This window comes from Pelobates fuscus, chromosome 1 (assembly GCF_036172605.1).
Source record: "Pelobates fuscus isolate aPelFus1 chromosome 1, aPelFus1.pri, whole genome shotgun sequence".
Taxonomy (NCBI): Eukaryota; Metazoa; Chordata; class Amphibia; order Anura; family Pelobatidae; genus Pelobates; species Pelobates fuscus.
The window spans coordinates 181819569-181837227 of record NC_086317.1 but is presented as its reverse complement, the minus strand read 5'-3'; the positions used below and the strand labels follow the sequence as shown (position 1 = coordinate 181837227).

The following is a 17659-nucleotide window of genomic DNA, read 5'->3' as shown; positions in this document are numbered from 1 at the left end:
CTGAAACACACTGACACAGAGCAGAATAGGGACTGTTCCCCCTACATAGGGTCACTTGGCAGATATGGATTGACACCTGTCCTCAGGGACCCTGATACACACTGACACAGAGCAGAATAGGGACTGTCCCCCCTACATAGGGTCACTTGGCAGATATGGATTGACACCTTTCCTAATGATCCCTGATACAAACTGACGCAGAGCAGAATAGGGACTGTTCCCCCTACATAGGGTCACTTGGCAGATATGGATTGACACCTGTCCTCAGGGACCCTGATACACACTGACACAGAGCAGAATAGGGACTGTTCCTCCTACATAGGGTCACGTGGCAGATATGGATTGACACCTGTCCTCAGGGACCCTGATACACACTGACACAGAGCAGAATAGGGACTGTTCCCCCTATATAGGGTCACTTGGCAGATATGGATTGACACCTGTCCTCAGGGACCCTGATACACACTGACACAGAGCAGAATAGGGACTGTTCCTCCTACATAGGGTCACCATTTTTAGCCCAAGGCAACTCATCTCATCAGGCCTTTTTTAGTAGAATGTATCGCCCACTGTCAGTCCCTTCGGGATCCATCCCTCATTCATCTTAATAAAGGTGAGGTAATCTAGACTTTTTTGACCTAGGCGACTTCTCTTCTCAGTGACAATACCTCCTGCTGCACTGAAGGTCCTTTCTGACAGGACACTTGAAGCGGGGCAGGCCAGATGTTCTGTCGCAAATTAGGATAGCTCAGGCCACAGGTCAAGCCTGCACACCCAGTAGTCAAGGGGTTCATCGCTCCTCAGAGTGTCGATATCTGCAGTTAAGGCGAGGTAGTCTGCTACAGGTCGGTCGATTCGTTCTCTGAGGGTGGATCCCGAAGGGCTGTGGCGATGCGTAGGACTTAAAAAGCTCCGCATGTCCTCCATCAACAATACGTCTTTAAAGCATCCTGTCCTTGCCGGCGTGGTCGTGGGAGGAGGAGGATGACTTTTACCTCTTCCCCTGTTAGATTCCCGTTGTGCTGTGACATCACCCTTATACGCTGTGTAAAGCATACTTTTTAATTTATTTTGCAAATGCTGCATCCTTTCCGACTTGTTGTAATTTGGTAACATTTCAGCCACTTTCTGCTTATACCGGGGATCCAGTAGCATGGACACCCAGTACAAGTCGTTCTCCTTCAGCCTTTTTATACGAGGGTCCCTCAACAGGCACGACAGCATGAAAGACCCCATTTGCACAAGATTGGATGCCGAGCTACTCATTTCCCGTTCCTCCTCCTCAGTGATCTCAATGAAGGTATGTTCTTCCCCCCAGCCACGTACAACACCACGGGTACCAGATAGGTGACAACGAGCACCCTGGGATGCCTCTTGTGGTTGGTCTTCCTCCTCCTCCTCAAAGCCACGCTCCTCCTCTGACTCCTCTTCCTCACAATCCTCTTCCAGCGTTGCCGCAGGTCCAGTAAGCGATGCTGATAAGGCTGTTTCTGGTGGTGATGGTGACCACAACTCTTCCTCTTCCTCTTCATGCTCATCTACGGCCTGATCCAGCACTCTTCGCAGGGCACTCTCCAGGAAGAAAACAAATGGTATGATGTCGCTGATGGTGCCTTCGGTGTGACTGACTAGGTTTGTCACCTCCTCAAAAGGACGCATGAGCCTACAGGCATTGCGCATGAGCGTCCAGTAACGTGGCAAAAAAATTCCCAGCTCCCCAGAGGCTGTCCTAGCACCCTGGTCATACAAATATTCATTAACGGCTTTTTCTTGTTGGAGCAGGCGGTCGAACAATAGGAGTGTTGAATTCCAACGTGTCGGGCTGTCGCAAATCAAGCGCCTCACTGGCATGTTGTTTCGCCGCTGGATATCTGCAAAGTGCGCCATGGCAGTGTAGGAACGCCTGAAATGGCCACACACCTTCCTGGCCTACTTCAGGACGTCCTGTAAGCCTGTGTACTTATGCACAAAGCGTTGTACGATCAGATTACACACATGTGCCATGCACGGCACATGTGTCAACTTGCCCAACTTCAATGCCGCCAACAAATTTGTTCCGTTGTCACAAACCACTTTGCCGATATCCAGTTGCTGCGGAGTCAGCCACTTTTCCACCTGTGCGTTCAGGGCAGACAGGAGTGCTTGTCCGGTGTGACTCTCTGCTTTCAAGCAAGTCAAACCCAAGACGGCGTGACACTGCCGTATCCGGGATGTGGAATAGTACCTGGGGAGCTGGGGGGTGCCGTTGATGTGGAGCAAGACGCAGCAGCAGAAGAGGACTCAGCCGGGGAGGTTATGGAAGAGGTTGGAGTAGGAGGAGTAGAGGAGGTGGCAGCAGGCCTGCCTGCAAGTCGTGGCGGTGTCACCAACTCCTCTGCAGAGCCACGCATTCCATGCTTGGCAGCCGTCAGCAGGTTTACCCAATGCGCAGTGTAGGTGATATACCTGCCCTGACCATTCTTTGCAGACCTGGTATCAGTGGTCAGATGGACCCTTGCCCCAACACTGTGTGCCAGACATGCCATTACTTCCTTTTGCACAATCGAGTACAGGTTGGGGATTGCCTTTTGTGCAAAGAAATTTCGTCTGGGTACCTTCCACTGCGGTATCCCAATAGCCACAAATTTTTTGAATGCCTCAGACTCCACCAGCTTGTATGGTAAAAGCTGGTGGGCTAATAGTTCAGACAAGCCAGCTGTCAGACGCTGGGCAAGGGGGTGACTTTCGTACATTGGCTTCTTACGCTCAAACATGTCCTTGACTGTGGGCAGATGAGCGGGAACTGCTCAAGGCAAGAGACGGAGTGGCGGATGGTTGAGAGGGGGCAAGGAGGACAGCAGTGGTTGACGTGGCTGAAGATGCTGGACCAGGAGGAGGATGGCGGCTTTGAGTCTGTGTGCTGCTTGTACTCATGTGTTGATCCCATAGGCGTTTGTGATGTGCGATCATGTGCCTACGCAAAGCAGTTGTACCTAGGTGGGTGTTGGACTTCCCACGACTCAGTTTCTTTTGGCACAGGTTGCAAATGGCATCGCTGTTGTCAAAGGCAGACACACAAAAGAAATGCCACACTGCTGAGCTCTGCAATGACGGCATTCTGGTGGTGGACACAGCATGCGTTGATTGGCGTGCTGTCGGGCTAACCCCGGGTGCCGATGCATGCTGTCTGACTGTGCCACTAGCTCCTTGCGACGACCTCCCCCTGCTTCCAACTCGTCTCCTCCTCCTCTCTGTCTCCCCATCTGAACTTTCGCCCTGTTCTTCTTCTTGCCGAGCGGGCACCCACGTGACATCCATGGACGCATCGTCATCATCAACCGCTTCACTTGTATCTGACAACTCAGCAAAGGAAGCAGCAGCGGGTGATTGGGTGTCCTGTGTTAGCCAGTAAACTATGTCCTCAGAACTTTTCAAGTTCAGGGTACGTGGCCTCTGAAAATTGGGCATTATTCTAGGGCAAAAGGGAATCACAGCATCACGACCACGACGGCCCCTGTGGGGTGGCCTGCCTCTGCCTGTCTTTTTTTTTGGATTAGTGGTACTATGCGTGCAAGCTACTGTGAGACCAGATATGAGTGGCAATGTGCACTGGCAGAGGTTGGTAGAGTACACGCTGTAGGCCTGACACACCCGCTTGAAGACAACTAACTGCTATTCAATCTATAACAGTGAAAAAAGTTTTTGGGTTTTAAATGCACGCTATTGTGACACCAGATATGAGTGGCAATGTGCACTTGCAGAGGTTGGCATAGTACACGATGAAGGCCTGACACCCGCTTGAAGGACACTGACTGCTATTAGCTTACAGTGAAAAACTTTTTTCTTTTTGAAGGCACGCTATTGTGACACCAGATATGAGTGGCAAAGTACACTGGCAGAGGTTGGCAGAGTACACGCTGAAGGCCTGACACACCCGCTTGAAGGACACTGACTGCTATTAGCTTACAGTGAAAAACTTTTTTTCTTTTTAAAGGCACGCTATTGTGACACCAGATATGAGTGGAAAAGTGGATTGGCAGAGGTTGGCAGAGTACACGCTGAAGGCCTGACACCCGCTTGAAGGACACTGACTGCTATTAGCTTACAGTGAAAAACTTTTTTCTTTTTAAAGGCACGCTATTGTGACACCAGATATGAGTGGCAAAGTGGACTGGCAGAAGTTGGCAGAGTACACGCTGAAGGCCTGACACACCCGCGGGAAGGACACTGACTGCTATTAGCTTACAGTGAAAAACAGTTTTTCTTTTTAAAGGCACGCTATTGTGACACCAGATATGAGTGTCAAAGTGAACTGGCAGAAGTTGGCAGAGTACACGCTGAAGGCCTGACACCCGCTTGAAGGACACTGACTGCTATTCAATCTATTACAGTGAAAAACATTTTTTTATTTTTAAATGCAAGCTATTGTGACACCAGATAGGAGTGGTGGCACTGGGCAAGTGGGCACAGTATCCACTGTGAGCCTGACACAGAAGCTGGCAACTGCAATTACATTACACAGAAGAAAAAAAAAAAACAGACTGATGTTCTAGCCCTAAAAAGGGCTTTTTGGGGTGCTGTCCTTACAGCAGAGATCAGATGAGTCCTTCAGGACTGTAGTGGACACTGAATACCCTAGCCTAGCTATCCATTTCCCTATCAAATGAGCAGCAGCTACACTTTCCCTCCTCTATCTAAGAAGGCAGCTTCAGAATGAATCTAAAATGGATGCTGTACAGGAGGTGGGAGGGTCTGGAAGGGAGGGTCTGCTGCTAATTTGCTGGAATGCGTCTGCTGACCGAGAGGCACAGGGTCAAAGTTTACTCAATGATGACGAATAGGGGGCGGATTGAACCGCGCATGTGTTCGCCCGCCGTGGCGAACGTGAACATGCTATGTTCGCCGGGAACTATTCGCCGGCGAACAGTTCAGTACATCACTATCAGAGACTAACAGAGGTTGTCTCAAAGTTAGTTTGTATATTTTATTTTCTAAAATCAAGGTAAGTACATCTGTAATTGATAGAATAGTAGAAGATATCGAGGTAAACATGATGTGTTAGCTATTCAAATATTGTCTATAATAATTTTGTCTATTGTGATAGTAGATTCTGGGGATTTCTTAAGTCCTAATTCTGATGTAAATACCGTAATGGTCAACCTTAGTTACCACTTTATGAATGTGCTTCCAAAATGTCATCAGTTTAGGGTAACACCACCAGATATGGGCCATAATACCAATTCCTCCACATCCTCTCCAACATTCATCCATAAAGTCAACATTCATAGCATGCAGTCTGTTTGGCACTAGGTATCATCTATAAAGCATTTTATAATGGTTTTCCATGTGGTTTGCACATTGAGGAAAACCTCTCAAGGCAAGAAAGTAGTCAAACCAATCCTATAATCATAATCATAATATAATATACTCCTATAATCATACCAAACAGTCCCCAGTTCAGTTTCCTAGGATATCATTTAATTTAGAAGTGTGCCTAGTAGAGATTGAGGAATAACAAAGTGAAATCATTCCTCTTCTACCTGGGTCATAATCGTGTATAAACAGTGATTAAGTGTTCGTACTGAACATTACCCCGGACCCGAACACGGACATATCACTGTATGTTCGGGTTGGAGTTCGGTGTTTGGCGATTTAATGGCGCGTTTTGAAAGGCTGCAGGGTAGCCAATCAACAAGCGTTTGACTCGTGAGCCCTTAGAAGCCATCACAGTCATGCGTACTAATGGCATGGCTGTGATTGGCCAGTGCAGCATGTGACCCAGCCTCTATATATAAGCTGGAGTCGCGTAGCATCGCACGCACATGAGCTCTTATGAGTGTCGGGAGAGGATACTGCCGCTGTGAGGGACAGCTTAGGAAATAATTCTGCAAACTGGTACATTAGTGGGGTGTACTTCATATCTAAGAGTCAAATAGAAGCGTCAAATACCGCAGTTACATCAGAGTTTTAAAAAGTCCATTTTTTTTGCTGCTAAATAGTACATTAGTGTGGTGCACTTCATATCTGAGAGTCAAATAGAATCGTCAAATGCTGCTGTTACATTGCAGTTTTAAAACTTACATTTTTTTTGGGTGCTAAAAAGTACATTAGTAGGCTGCAGTAGAAAATAATTCCCACAAGCTACCTTACTAGAAGATAGCCAATAGGAGAAGGACCCAGTCCAATCTCAACAGTAAGTATAAGGATAACAAAAAAAACAAAAACTTTATTATAGTCTATTAAATACCTGGGAACAGACAAAGGTATCTAGAATCTCATATGGAGAGAAGTGTAGCATGCTAAAGGACTAATAATTAGCCTAATAGGTAAAGATCCTAACAAAAAGGACAGTATACTAAACAATGCACACCTCGCCAGATAAGTGGAGAACCTAAGGGAATAGCAGCAAAAGAGAAATGGAAGGAGGGAGGGGAGGCGGGGGGGGGATTTATTAATAGGCACAAAGTATGCAGTATCCCAAAAAGGGGGGAAAAAAGTAGTTGTAAAACCCCAAAATCCATAAAGGGATACAAACAGCAATACTAAAACCATTAGTAGAAACCCAGGGCCGGATTAAGAGCCCAGTGGGCCTGGTGCTGACAATTATGATGGGCCTAATTACGGAATTTTATCGACCAAAAACACTAAAACAGTCATACCTCCCAAGCGTCATGTATCTGATGGAGATGGTGCTGGAGGGAAAATCATAGGATGCAGCTATAAGAAAACACATACTCTATGCTAATCTCTCTCTAACTTATGCTTTCATCAAGTAAATTCATAACCACTAACAGCAGTGTCTAGTGAAGCAGGAAGTCAAAGGGTGGGGTAAAAGGGCGTGCCACTGGTGCAAATCATGTGACCAGACCTGCCAAAAGGGGGTGAACATGCCCAAAAAGGGGGCATGTTTATCCAAAGAATTGGAAGGTCAGCCTGGCATGAATGCAAGTCAGGCTGCCTGCCAATCCTGCAGGCTGTCCAACTAACGGCATACTATGCAGGCAGCACCCTGAGCTTGACATAAATGCATCTAATGATGCACTCACTCCATGCTTTCTAAGGACTTTACCCTAGCACTCGCTGGCCCACTTGTCTACTTACCTTCTTACTACCAGGCAGAAGTTCCTGGTATATAGTCTGAGACCGAGAAAATGTGTATGTAGCGAGTATAGAAGAAAGGGAACATGCCACAGTGTTAGAGAGACCAACGTCTGCATTACCTAAACTAATTTTATTGTCAGCCAGTCCACACAAGTTTGTTCCCATACATCCGTCTTAAGCTTCCAAACTTAAAGGGACACTATAGTCACCAGAACAACTACAGCTTATTGTATTTGTTCTGGTAAGTAGAATCATTCCATTCAGGCTTTTTGCAGTAAACACTGTCTTTTCAGAGAAAATAACTCCTTTGGCCGCTTCTTAAATGGCTGCTAGAGGTTCTTCCTGGGGCAGTACTGCCTAGTGTGCAGCACTGCCATTCAGTGTCTCCACCCTCTGCATGCAGACACTGAACTTTCCTCATAGAGATGCATTGATTCAATTTATCTCTATGAGGAGATGCTGATTGGCCATGGTTATGTTGGACTTGTGCTGGCTCTGCCCCTGATCTGCCTAGTTGACAGTCTCAGCCAATCCTATAGGGAAGTATTGTAATTTGCTCAGACCACCACTTCTGATGATGTCAGCAGACAGTCAGTTCAGAGGCAGAGCCAGGAGCTGTAGACTTGAATACAAGTAAGATTTTACTATATTTAGGGAGGCAAGAAGGGGCCAGGGTGATGGTTTTAACATAATAGGGTCAGAAATACATGATTGTACCACCTTTCTTGGAAAAAAATACCAGCCTTAATTATTTGTATAATTAATTAGTTAAGCGTGACATCACATGATGTAAATCACAAGGAGTGACATCAGAGAAAATTCTGTAAAATCACCAACAAACTACTCACAGTTTGATTCTGCTGTATAGATGGATTGCTCCCAGTGTCTCCCTGTCTCACAGTGTCTCAGTCTCGCAAGTCACCCAGTGTCTCAGTGTCCCTATGTATCACAGTGTCAGTGTCCCCATGTCGCCCAGTCCCCTAGTCTCCCACTGTCTCAGTTTCCCCATTTCTCCCAGTGTCTCAATGTGTCCCCATGTCACTAGGATACTGGGGACACAGAGACATGGACACTGAGACATTTAGGTAAACTGGGATAAATGGGGACACTGAGACACTAGGGACACAGACACTGGGAGACATGGGGACACTGAAACATTTGAGGACACTAGGGACACAGACATGGGAACACAGACACTGTGAGACTAGGGGACACTGGCTGGGAGACAGACACTTGGGGACACTGGGAGACATGGGGAAAGTTGTGGACATAGACATGGGGACATATAGGGACACTGGGAGATATGGGGACACTAGGCACACTGAGAGACATGGGACACAGACACTGGGAGACTTGGGCACACTAGGGACACTGGCTGGGGGACACAATGTCTCAGTGTCTCCCAATGTCCCTATGTCTCACAGCATCCCCATGTGTCTCAACATCCCCATGTGTCTCAACATCCCCATGTGTCTCAGCATCCCTATGTTTTCCAGTGTCTCAGTGTTCCCAGGTCTCCCTGTGTCTGTGTACCCATGTGTCCTAGTGTCTCAGTCTCCCCTAGTGTCTGTGTCCCCTAGTGTCTCAGTTTCCCCTAGTGTCGGTGTCCCCTAGTGTCTCAGTGTCCCCATGTGTCCCTGCTGCCTTCCCCCCATCCCTCACTTACCTGAGCTGTAGAGCTGCTGTCTGGACTCTGTGCTGTGTTGCTGCTCCCCCACAGATCAGTGAGTAGTAGAGAGAGGCAGGGACATGCTGTAACTTCCTATCCCTGCCTCTCTCCACAGACAGTGACCCCTACTGGCTGGTGCTGGTATTGCAGAGTAATCTCCATTTATTCTGAGAAAAATACCTGCATTTGTACTATAGCCGGTATTACTGCAATACCAGCACGGCCAGGCAGCCTCAAATACCGGCTGTGCCAGTAAACTACCAGTCAGGTGGCAAACCTAAGAGTAGTGTGTGTGTGTGTTTTTTTTTAACCCCTTAAGGACCAAACGTCTGGAATAAAAGGGAATCTTGACATATCACACATGTCATGTGTCCTTAAGGGGTTAAATGGGCCTATTCCATGGGCCTGGGCCGGGAGCTGCAGCTCCATCATCCCCTATGTTAATCCGGCCCTGTAGAAACCTCTTCCCAAACCAATTGAGCCACCTTAGGGGAAGAAAAGAAGAAAAAAAGACAAAACTGTCATAAAAATAGAAACTAAGTATAAACAGTGATATTTACAAGAAGTAGTGAAAGAAAGGGTAAATCCGCTAAACTGCGATATAATCACAGGATATATGATCATTCTTATTAGGTTAGGAGAGATAAAGGCTATAGTTGAGTGAACAAAAATACCTATAGCAACATTGTTTAGTGTAAGTTGTAAACTAAACAGAATACAGTGTAGCTTGATAAGGGAGTGAATAACGGTAATCCCCTTAGTAAAGTCACGTGCATACACTTGTACTTGTAAATGTAACTTTTGATAAGAGTAACACTGGCAATAAAATTGCTTCTTATAATAGTGGGGACTCTAAAAATCAATAATATACAAAAAGGGTTTGGAGTGGAAGACGGCAATATTGGCGATCTCCACGCTCCGTCGGCACCCTAGTATATTAGCTACCTTAATGCAATGAGAATGGGCAGTTAGATAGGTCCGGCCGGACACTTATACAAAAGAACATAAATCTCTTATGCCCTATACACTGCCTACAGTTTCCCCGTAAGGAGCATTTATCAGTAATAAGGATTGGTCATTAAATACTCTGATAGAAAGAAAGGTGCTCGGTGGAGTCAGTATACCATATATGGGTATACTGCTCTTTTTATCGCTAGCCTGAGTAGATAAAGAAAATACCAGCAATTCCCCGTATATTAGTAACCCGCACCCTACGAGTATCGGTCTCTAAAGTCGACCAAATCCTAAATATTACAAGTATTAGAAGTCCCCAAAACCCAAACCCTAGGTAGTGATGGAAGCGGATATTTCTAATTACAGTACATGGTGTACAAGGTTAAACTCAACGAGCGTTTCGGCGCTAACCTGCGTCTTTGTCAAGAGCTAACCCATTATGAAAAAGGCGGTGGCTGTCCCACAGTATGTGGTTCCCAGCCGCCACTACTTTTCCAGGCGCGTCATCCCTTCCCTGCACAACCAATTGGCGGACAAAATCAGGTGTGCACTGCGCAACTCCATCTGTGGCAAGGTCCACATAGCCAAAGATACGTGGACCAGTAAGCACGGGCAGGGACGCTAAATCTCCCTAACTGCACACTGGGCAAATGTAGTGGCGCCTGGGACTAAGAGGGAAAGCAGTTTGGCGCATGTCCTTCCGCCATCGAGGATTGCAGGGCATTTCTCTTTGCCTCCTGTTGCCTCCTCCTCCTCCTCCGCTTCCTCCTCCTCTACCACCACCTCATCCGGGTAGCGAAACACCTTCACCCCCAACCTCAGCACAGCCAGGGGGAAACAACAGCAGGCTGTTTTAAAACTCATATGTTTGGGGGAAAAACCCCACACCACGCAGGAGCTGTGGACAGGCATGGAACAACAGACCGATGAGTGGTTGTTGCCACTGAGCCTCAAGCCCGGCCTGGTGGTGTGCGATAATGGGCGAAATCTCGTAGCAGCTCTGGGCCTAGCCGGTTTGACGCACATCTCTTGCCTGGCGCATGTGCTGAATTTGGTGGTGCAGAAATTCCTGAAAAACAGATATATCAGAGCACAGTGCAGGCTGTCTGTGCGCGCTTTCGGCGTTCTCACCCTGCTGCTGCTCGCCTGTCTGCGCTGAAGCGTAACTCCGGCCTTCCCACTCACTGCCTCATATGCAATGTGCCCACAAGGTGGAACTCCACTTTGCACATGCTGGAGAGACTGTGTGAGCAGCAGCAGGCGATAGTGGAGTTTGAGATGCAGCACGCACGGGTCAGTCGCTCTGCAGATCAGCACCACTTCACCACCAATGAGTGGGCCTCCATGCGAGACCTGTGTGCCATTTTGCACTGTTTCGAGTACTCCACCAACATGGCCAGTGCCGATGACGCCGTTCTCAGCCTTACTATCCCGCTTCTATGTCTCCTTGAAAAAACGCTGCGGGCGATGATGGAAGAAGATGTGGCACAGGAGGATGAGGAGGAGGAAGAGGAGGAGGAAGAGGGGTCATTTCCATGGTTATAAGACCAGTCAATCACAAGTGGCTTGAAGGGTGGGTTCCTGCACCAGCATAGGCCAGGTACACAATTGTCCAGCCAGGGCACAGTTCTGGAGGATGAGGAGGTTGAGGAGGAGGAGGAACCGTGTTCACAGCAGGGTGGCACCCACCGCAGCTCGTGGGCATCACTGGAGCGTGGCTGGGGGATACGGAGGACACAGATGATACACCTCCCACAGAGGACAGCTTGTCCTTGCCTCTGGGCAGCCTGGTACACATAAGCGACTACATGCTGCAGTGCCTGTGTAATGACTGCCGAGTTGCCCACATTCTAACTTGTGCTGATTACTGGGTGGCCATCCTGCTGGATCCCTGTTACAAGGACAACGTGCCATCCTTAATCCCCTCACTGGAGTGTGATCAGAAGATGCGCGACTACAAGCCTACGCTGGTAGACGCGCTGCTGAGGGCATTCTCATCTGACACCAGGGGCTCAGTGGAAGCACAAGGCGAAGGCAGAGGAGGAGGAAGAGGTCGCCAACGCAGCTGGTGCACCGCCAGCACCTCAGAAGGCAGGGTTAGCATGGCTGAAATGTGGAAAAGCTTTCTCAGCACACCCCAACAACCAGCACCACCATCTGATATGGAACGTCTTAGCAGGAGGCAGCATTCCAGCAACATGGTGGAACAGTACGTGTGCACACGCCTACACGTACTGCCTGATGGGTCTGCCCCATTCAACTTCTGGGTCTCCAAATTGGGCACATGGCCTGAGCCTGCCCTTTATGCCTTGGAGGTGCTGGCCTGCCCTGCAGCCGGTGTATTGTCTGAACGTATGTTTAGCATGGCAGGGGGCATTATCACAGACAAGCGCAGCCGCCTGTCCACTGCCAACGTGGACAAGCTCACTTTTATGTCATATGTGTTAAAAGGTAATTTGGCCTGAATTTGTGGGAGGAGTTATGGCCCCTATTTAAACTCAAAACAAAAAAATATATTAAAAAAATAAAATATAAAAAAAGCTACCTCCTCCTCCTCCACCGCCGCTTCCACCTACACCGCCACGGTCACCGCCTCCTAAACCTATGGGTCACTTAGTATAAACTATGTAAACAATAGCAGAGGCTTCGAAGGCCTTTTCTCCATGCATCAGGACTGCAAGAAATGCACCGCAGGCCACAAATGTTTCTTTTTTTGAATGTCCCAATATTTTGGGGGCTACCCCAATTAAAATAAAAAAAATTAAAATATATATATATATATATATATATAAACAGTGTTGGCTACCTCCTCGTCCTCCACCTCCGCTTCCACCCACACCGCCACGGTCATCGCCTCCTCAACCTATGGGTCACGTAGAATAAACTATGTACACAATAGCAAAGGCTTGTGAAGGCCTTTTCTCCATGCATCAGGAGTTGAGCTCAGTTTCAACAATGAAAGAGAATACCCTGCATTCCAACCCTCTCTCAAATGGATAATTCTGGTGATCCTCCTGACAGCCATGCTTTAGATTTTGATTTATCTTCTTCCAAAGCTAAAATCAAATATTCCATCTAGTGCTATTTTATGGCTCAGCTGTATTTTTTATTTTTACGTATTTTATGTTATTTTAAGTGACTTCCCTATCCACATTTGTTTGCAGGGCACTTGTCCTACTCTTACCCCCATTTTACTTCCTTTTGCAGCCCTCTAGCCCTTTCCAGGACCTTTTTAGAGGCATTTTTGTGGCCAAAAGTTCGGGTCCCCATTGACTTCAATGGGGTTCGGGTTCGGGGTCAAGTTCGATCACAAACCCGGACTTTTTTTCAAAGTTCGGCCGAACCCGCCGGACCCGAACATCCAGGTGTCCGCTCAACTCTAATCAGTACCTTTTCCCTCCATGGATGAAGATGGATTGTTTTTAATAAGTGGGACCGAACCAATTTCGGGAAATTTGCACATTCGGGTACTTCCGAATGTCCGAATAGCCGAATTGCCGAAGTGCCGAATTACCGAGGTCCTGAATTTCCGAAGTTCCGAAGTTCCGAAGCACAGAATTGCCTAAGTACTAATATACTTACCCAGTGAAAGAAGAAGAATGTTACATTGTATACAATTTTAAATAAAAAGTATACAAACATAGCCAGGATTCAACTGTTAGCATTTGCAACACTTACAACAATCAAGTAACATACATTCATATAAAATGTAAGTTACTTAGTCAGTCAATGTAATGACAGGAATGAATAAGTAGATAACTCCCTAATTCCCACGATATTAGGGAGCTCTCTCCTAAAAGGCTGAAAGACCTAAATTGGTATTTCAGCCAAATTTACTAATACTAAGTAAAGATTACTTAGTATTATTAAATTATGCCCCTACTCGCTATACCGTGAGTAGGGGCATGTCTATTAAACAGTGAGCAGCCTGTGGAAGTAAAATAACAGGGGGGGACCTATTGTCCTCCCCCCCGGCCCCCACCCATGAGCGGTGGGTGGGGGCCCTAAAGTAAAGTAATGGGGGGGACCTATTGTCCTTCCCCCCGGCCCCCACCCCTGAGCGGCGGGTGGGGGCCCTAAATCAGAATAAGGGGGACCTAATGTCCTCCCCCCTGGCCCCCACGCCTGAGTGGTGGGTGGGGGCCCTAAAATACTAATTAGGGGGGCCTAATTTCCTCCCCCGTGGCCCCCACCCCTGAGCGGTGGGTGGGGGCCCTAAATACTAATTAGGGGGGGGACCTAATGTCTTCCCCCCTGGCCCCCACCCCTGAGTGGCGGGTGGGGGCCCTAAATAAAAAAAATAACCCCCCTCCCCCGCGTGACTAGGGGTCCCCAAACCCCTAGTCACCACCCTCCCCAAAAAAATTAACCCCTACCTACCCCCCTCACCCTAAAAATAATGAGGGGTGACTATTTATCTAAGTACCTTAAAAAAAGAAAAGAAAACTTACCTCAGGGGTAATTAGGTCCCCCCCTCATTCTAATTTAGGGCCCCCACCCACCACTCAGGTTTGGGGGCCGGGGGAGGACAATAGGTCCCCCCCCCATTATTTTACTTTAGGGCCCTCATCCGCCGCTCAGGGGTGGGGGCCAGGGGGGAGGACAATAGGTCCCCCCCATTATTTTACTTTAGGGCCCCCACCCGCCGCTCAGGGGTGGGTGCCGGGGGGTGCAATAGGCCCCCCTTTAGTTTAAAAGCCCCCACTCTCGCGTCGCGGGTGGGGGCCCAGGAGGGGGGACCCTTTACCCTTTTTTTTTTACTTAGTATTAGTAAATTTGGCTGAAAGACCAATTTAGATCTTTCAGCCTTTTGGTAGATAACTCCCTAATACCGTGGGAATTAGGGAGTTATCTACCAAGCGGCTGCAAGAGAAGTTCCGAAATCCCGGAGTTGCCGAAGTGTCAAAGTGCCGAATTGCCGAGGTCCCGAAGTTCCGAAATTACCAAATTTCCGAAGTTTGGAAGTGCCGAATTGCTGAAGTCCCGAATTTTGGAAGGCCGAACCGAACCGAAATTTTTTCCCATGCACATGCCTAGGGGTTATGCTGGACTTTTATTTGCCCTTTTTTTGTGGATGAAGAAGAATAAAAAATAAGAAATAGTATAAAGAAGTCTTATGATGGCAAGTATAATTTGTTTCTTAAAAAGTCCTAGTTTAATATTACTAGGGTGATGGTAGGGTAATTTATTTGTATTAGGGGGCAGCAAGAGGATTGCAGAGTATGCAATTGTTTGAGGGGTTGGAGAAAAGGATGTCCATGACATATCCTAACAAGTATGTAAAACTGAGAGCCTGCTCCTTACAAACAACCTTGCTCTCTGATCAGAGTTGCAAATGTTAAAATATCTGTAACAATTATGTTATAAAAGGCACATGACAATCAATAACCTCAGAGAATGTCAAGGCAATAATTCATCCCTAGGATAAGAAAACTTGGGAGATACCTATACCACTATAACAGAAGTGTGGTTCCTATGGCAAGGTAGGGACCTAGCTTAATTAAAAATCATATTACATACCTATGAATTGAAAAGGTCCAAGTGAGAATTGAGTAAGTCTTGGAATGCCAGATTGATCACGAGAAGATGCACACTAAATAGAATAGAAAGCCAGCATTACATGAAATTAGAGAGAACTATTAAATGACAATAAAGATAAAACAGTCTAAATAAAAAAAAAAAGACTGTACAAATTAATTTATATTGGAATAGCAAATTTAGAAAAATAAGACTAAAGTTTATATTCTTAGTTGTTACTCACAGTAGCGCAAGATTCCGATGCTGTATTGCACAAGCGGGCATCACAGAAAATGAAGACAGTATTAGAGCCTGGGAAAGCATACGAAGTAATGCTGAATCTGACCTCTTTAGATTTTCCATTTTCTTCAACTTCAATATATGGTCCCTCATTTGTTGGACAGCTAGGGGGCAAAAATGCATAGACATAGACATAAAAATATATAAAACTGGAGATGTTATGATCTTCCAAGAAGTCACCTTTGTTTTATCAAGTAAAAACTTGATGTGATTAATAAACTGAAGCTATGTTTTTAAAATCTCAGCATAAGCATCATTTTCAAAGAGTAATATCATAAAATGTGTGTAGTAGGATGATACATCTTCATCTTTATATATATATATATATATATATATATATATATATATATATATAAAATAAAAAGATAATTGTTATAATTGTACCCTGTACTTTCAATCATTGTGAGTAAATTAGAAAAATTATGTTATGTGCTTCTCTGTGAAAGCAATGTGTTGTTGTGCTTAGAGATTCAGTGGCAATAAGAAGCACAATCAGTTAAGCTATATCATTCTCTTTTATATATATATATATATATATATATATATATATATATATATATATATATATATATATATATATATATATATATATATATATATATATATATTGTAATGATAGAAATGCAGCATATCAGGTGCATACAGGCTTGTGCAAAAGCCAAATCTCTTTTCGGATGTCAATTATGGGGTTATGGAGGCATCCTGATAAACCACATTACAGAATGGATCAGAAAAAGATGGAATTATTTTCCCCTAATATGTACTTTGCTATCTTTCTCTCTATTATATTTTTAGGTTAGGATTAGAGCAGTTGTTAGGGATGAGGAACTGGTATTAGCATTAGGTTAAGGCTCGTAACTGGTGATAGTGTAGAAGTTAATGTTTAGTGATAATGTAGTGGTTAGTAGTGTACAGGTTAATGTTTTCTGATAGGACTTTACAGTAAGGGCAGCATTGGTGCAGTGATAGCTCAGCTGAAATGCTTAGCTTATCACTTCATCAGAGAGGGCTGGGCTGCAGGTGCCATTGGACAATAATTCACTATTATACCATTCGGAAATTGTATAACAATGTAACAAGGGATAACACCAGAGGTCCCCATCAAATCAATGAGTTGACGTGGTTATGTTGTCAACAGTGTCCCTTTAATGCATAAACAATTATCTTGACACAAGGAATGTGATTGTTGTGGCAAGCTAAGCTTGTGTGGTTATATTGTGTAACTAAATACACACCTTTCAACTAAAATTATTATTTTATAATAGCTTTGCGAGCTATGTTGCTGGTATTCTGTGGAGTGTGTGGCATTTTCTATAATGTATATATGAATATAAATATTTTAATTTCTTGGAAAATAAAAATGCCCAATGTAGATGTCAAATTAATTGTGTGAACTAATTCTGGTAGCAAGCTTATTTTATAGTTACACAAAAATTTATATTCTTTCTAGTTTTTAGTTTTCTTACCCATTTTGGATTAGGATCACTTTAATTTGTCCACTGCCATCACTGGTAGGGGTGGAAAAGCATGTCTCCACTCTCAGGACAAACACTGGGTCTGGGAACTGTGTGGTCATCCCAAAATACAATGTTGAGCCTACAGAGAGCTCCTGCTGATCCTGCTGAAGTATAGGTTGAGTATATGTTGGATTTTCATATACTGCTATGGTTGTTGTGGAATCACCTGAGGAACTTCCAGTGTCTAGGTTCTGTGAACTAAACGAAGGAGTGAAAAACACTTTAATGAGAAAGGTCGGAGACACAATGGCAAGATTAATTCATGTTCTTACGGTAACTGAAATAAAACCACAGTTACAGTGCAGTAGAGCACCTCCGAACACACACTGAGCTTTGAAGTATATGTGCCACAGAACCTCTAAAGAACGTTTACAAATGTGCCCTATACTGCAAATCACACTTTAGTACTTTAACACAATATTTTCCTTATATTTTCAGTTGTTGCTGGAGTAAACCTCTTATGATGCTTTTCTAACTTTAAAGGGACACTATAGCAGGGCCGGACTGGGGATACAAAGCAGCCCCATAAGTCATTGCGTCATATATTGTTGCATGTAATATGTAAGGCTATGTCTTGCCACCCCAGATGATTGAGTAATATATATATATATATATATATATA

The 17659-nt window shown here is 45.5% G+C and overlaps 1 protein-coding gene across 1 annotated transcript in view; it reads right to left on the bottom strand.

The window, feature by feature from the left end:
- Window positions 1-17659, bottom strand: part of LOC134609470 (uromodulin-like) — a 104558-nt gene that overhangs the window by 34502 nt on the left and 52397 nt on the right. Inside the window, exons 7-9 of the mRNA XM_063453144.1 lie at window positions 16987-17235; window positions 15465-15624; window positions 15224-15296 (exon numbers count right to left, since the gene is read on the bottom strand). Coding sequence (XP_063309214.1) covers window positions 15224-15296; window positions 15465-15624; window positions 16987-17235 — 482 coding nt within the window. The remainder of the gene's footprint in view (window positions 1-15223; window positions 15297-15464; window positions 15625-16986; window positions 17236-17659) is intronic.